Below are 4236 nucleotides of genomic sequence, written 5' to 3' on the forward strand. Positions count from 1 at the left end.
TTATGTCACCTTTTTGATATTGTCATAGGTGAGTTGAGGGAGTATGCAACCCTGATATTATCTCTTGCTAATTTACTGAAGGCTGTCTTCAATATACTTGTACCAAGACCACCTGCCGCCAAAGCGTACCATACAATTGTATCATTGAAATCCATGAACATCTGCATTTTGTTCATAGATTTTGGCAAAGGTTTACTTCTCATCGATTTCTTCACCACCAGCGAGGAGGCCCGATTAAACATCATCAAACTTGTTTTATACCCCACGTCACGTTCGTAGCCAGCTGTTGGTGCTGAGTTTGCACGAACCACAATATCGTGCGCGTCTATCTCGCGTCCACAACTACTGTTTAATAGAATTCCAGAGTTACCGATTAAAGCGCACGTATCCTGGTGCGGTAGATATTCAGTAACATTTGCTTTTTCTAGTTCTGTGACATTTTTCTGGAATATCATATCATCCACCGACGCAGTTCGCTTGTACACAATCACTGTCAACTTTCCATCAAAGTATTTCTTAATTTTTTTCCTTTAAAGAAGAATAACGGATATTATCAACAATACAAGAAATGACTTTACTGTAATAATCAAAACAATAATAAACAAAAAATAAAAAATACCTCAAATTGTTTACTGCCGTCTTGTTGATACCACTCCAATCAATGTTGACGGTACCGAAGAGCTTTGGCGGTCGCGATGCTTTTATGGTCGAGATGTTAGATAAACTTCCGCCACTAATTAAACGTGAAGTGTTCGATCTTAAGTAACTTCTCATCATTTGATCTGTTAGCCGAATCCTAAAAAATAAAAATACTAGGTTTATTTATATATTTAACAAGAACCTTACATGGTTTATTAATAAAATGCTAGTTAATTTTGAATTAACATGCAATTTGGTTCTTGTTAGTTTTGTTGGTGATTCGTCTTATTGTATATGTAGGTATTTTAAAATATGGCTAGGCTTTGTTTGGTTATTATTTAGCTACGCAGAATTAAACAAGAAGATAGTCCAATATTTTATAGTTGAATAGATCATTGTTATTAAAATAGGCCTATAGTATTTCTCGAGTCTCATGAGGCTGACTAGCCTAAATTATATTACACACACCCAATTCATTGCTAGGCTAACCGGGCCAAGTGACTTGAGTTCTTTTTTCCAGATTGAGCTACTAAGTTACAAGATCTTTGACCCATCAAGTGCCTTGTTGGGTGATTCGTTTTTTAAATGTATTGTAGAATCACAAGCCAAGTCCATACGCATCCCACCTTAAAACTCCAGTGATCTAGGTAGACGTATATGGCGGAATGTTTACGTGTTCTGATTGGCTAGAACCTGCAATGGAGACCTTTGGAGATATAGGCCTATGAAACGAAGATACACACATCAGTTTTATAAATTAAAACTAGCAGATTTGGTTTTAGTATGACCAGAGGTTAGTTGATCCAGAATTATCAAACGGGGGGTGGGGCACAACAATTTCAATATAGATATGCGAGAAGCACCTAATATTAATATGCATTGACATTTTTAAAATTTAGTGGCAAAACGGGGAAAACGTGCCCCCGTGCCCTTACTAGATCCACCCCGATGACGAGTTATTCTCTGTACCTAAATTTTAAGTAAACCAAATATTCGTCTCTCGATTCGGAGGACTTAGAATAGAACTTACAGTACCTTACAGAAGATGAATAATGTATAGGCATGGAGGCCCCTGGATAGCCTCTGCTGTGTAGATGTGTGAGTAAACATAGCCGCCAGACATCACAAAATAAAAACGATAACAGGCTGGAATCGTCTTTATATTTAGGCCAGCATATTTAACACTAATATTTAACTAATTTGTGATTATTGTTAAAATAGTATTAAGCTTAATAATTTTATCTGGTTTCGTGTTGGAATCCCAACACGATGACGTGCATTTTCAATACTTGGAGTATGTATTGTACTTTTTTTTTATCTGGTTACTACTATGAAACGTTCAGTACGTCTTTCTCAGTTTCTTGAAAGAATTATACCACATTCGTTATTGCTGCGAAGCAGCCAATTCATATTCTTGACAGCAATTTGACCTCTGAAAGGTCATTGTTTGTCAAAAAACGAGTGCTTAAGACGACTGAAAAGCGGAGTTTCCTTCTTTCGTTCTGCCGGGTAAAATCAATTACTTTAGGCGACGTGTGTAGACTAACCTACTTGTACCATGGAGGTATAAAAATATTTTATACCTCCATGCTTGTACCAACGTCCGCATGTCGCGCTAGCCTTATCCTAGTACTCTAGGCCTAGCCTTGAAGGGACGAAGGTCCCAATGAAAAAAAACGTCGCTCTTTGATAGCTAACATTATCTATTTAACATCACAATAATTCATTATTAGACCTATAGTTGTTTTTTGAATTGTACTCCACAAATCTCAGCCGATACCTCGCACAACTCGAGTAACGTCTAGATGTGTATAAGAGACAGCAAAGGGTCGTGTCTCATATTATTTGTTATAGTTTTATTATTCATTATTTTCACTTGACTCGCATAAATAATTTTGTTCGAACATTTATATGCAGTTGTACTTCGCAGCACTTCACTTGCAATTTGCAATTTCTAGTTAATAATTATAAACAGAATCGTTAATTCATTCAACGCTTGGATGCGAGATACCATATTGGGTCATTAGAAAGAATTAGATCGATAAGCAATACAGACGTCGTCTCCGCATCGTTAATTAGAGATTGATTAAGGAGCTTGACGTCAGGATATTTCGAAAGGTACACAAGAACGGTTGTAAACAATAACAACAAATAGCGTACATTGATTTTTTGTATAGCGCCGGTATCCGTCAAACAAGATGATCATAGCATTTGATGTGTGAACTAGCTCGTTCAGTGTTTTACCCCCAAAGGTGTATGTACTACCCGGTTAACCGGTACCCTATATCTCCAACTTTCTGGGGGATGATTGTCTATCCCCTACTCGTCTAATGACGTACTGGTGACATCATGTTATTTAAAAAATCATAACTCCATAACGGGGCGTCGTATCCAAAAAAATTTTCCAGCAAAATATTCTTAAACGACTAGTCTACACCACTATATGATTGAAAAAAAATTGAAAAATGTTTTTGACCTCTGAAATTAAGATTGAAAAAGAAAAGCCTATCTAAGTAGTGTATTAAAATAGGCCTATGCATTACAGTGCATGGATTGAACTACTAAAATAGGGGCCTAGAACTACTAAAATAGGGGCCTACGCCTACTAAAATAGACCACCTTACTTGGTAATACTTACAATTTTCTTGAAGACATGTACTCAAAAACAAGACCTGAAATTACGAATACGTATATGAACCCCATCAATACATATTTGGTATTGTTGGCCATTGCATTGAGATGTCCGTCCACTCATTACCAACTGTATGTTAAATGCACTAAAGCGATAAGAAAGGTAAGTTACTGTAGCCAGTAGCTGAAGAATTAGATCTACCGAGGGCGACGTACTATAGCTGAATAATTAGATAAACAGAGGGCGGGGTTTAGATCTAAAATTATGATGAATTATTAATTTTGATTCCAAGTCAACATTAGGAGCATGGAGTATTGGTGCAATAGATCAGGAGATAACATTCCCTCAAAAAATAGTATGAGCTTTCATTACAAAAAAAAACCCCAACAAAAACAAAAACAAAATGGCGCTGTTGAAATTGTATGTAGGAGATCTCCTGTTCCCGTGGAAGAAAAGATATTGAAATTGTTAAAACTCCGGAGCTTCCTAAAACAATCGTAGCTGTCTGGACCCCACAAAACGTAACGGAACATCCGGCCCACTCCTTACCTATACCAGGAAACAGTTAATTTAACTGTTCCCTGCCCATACTTACATTCTCTCGCCAGTAACTACCGCAGGTTCAACATCTTGAACCTGGGCCCCCGAGCCAGGGACTCCGATCTATACAAAAATCTAATAAAGCAATGTATTATTGTGACATTGAACTATTGTATCTGGTTGTACCTTCCAGCGAGCAGTGGCGGCGCCTGGATTTTAATTTTCGTAATTTTAGATGATTTTAAAAATATTTAAGAAGTATAGGCCTAATATAAAATAACAATTAAATATTTATAAAAAAATTGTTGGGTTGGGCAAATAAGTAAAATTAAAATTGTACCAGCAGTAGGGCCTATGTTACTCGAAACTCTATGGTATTCATTAATTTGTAGGCCTATTTTTAAATATAGTGATAGCATATTGCA

General features: G+C 36.6%; 1 protein-coding gene across 1 annotated transcript; it reads right to left on the bottom strand.

Annotated features, from left to right (window-relative positions):
• Positions 1 to 5: 5 nt before the first annotated feature.
• Positions 6 to 3467, bottom strand: LOC117111648 (alpha-2,8-sialyltransferase 8B-like). The gene is made up of 3 exons (XM_033254616.1): positions 3278 to 3467; positions 620 to 796; positions 6 to 528 (listed from the first exon to the last, which is right to left on the bottom strand). The coding sequence occupies exons 1-3, from the start codon at positions 3367 to 3369 to the stop codon at positions 6 to 8; spliced, it is 792 nt and encodes a 263-aa protein (XP_033110507.1). The 5' UTR covers positions 3370 to 3467.
• Positions 3468 to 4236: the final 769 nt, after the last annotated feature.

This window comes from Anneissia japonica, unplaced genomic scaffold (genome assembly GCF_011630105.1).
Source record: "Anneissia japonica isolate Jap-2015-1 unplaced genomic scaffold, ASM1163010v1 scaffold287923_len1623670_cov205, whole genome shotgun sequence".
NCBI classification, from domain to species: Eukaryota; Metazoa; Echinodermata; class Crinoidea; order Comatulida; family Comatulidae; genus Anneissia; species Anneissia japonica.

Excerpts from the sequence above, each read along its gene's own strand:
- LOC117111648 (XM_033254616.1), bottom strand. The coding sequence starts at position 3,369 with ATGGCCAACAATACCAAATATGTATTGATGGGGTTCATATACGTATTC. Across the intron at positions 797-3,277 it reads TACATGTCTTCAAGAAAATT|GATTCGGCTAACAGATCAAA; the intron begins GTAAGTATTACC and ends TTTATTTTTTAG. Across the intron at positions 529-619 it reads ACGGCAGTAAACAATTTGAG|GAAAAAAATTAAGAAATACT; the intron begins GTATTTTTTATT and ends TCTTCTTTAAAG.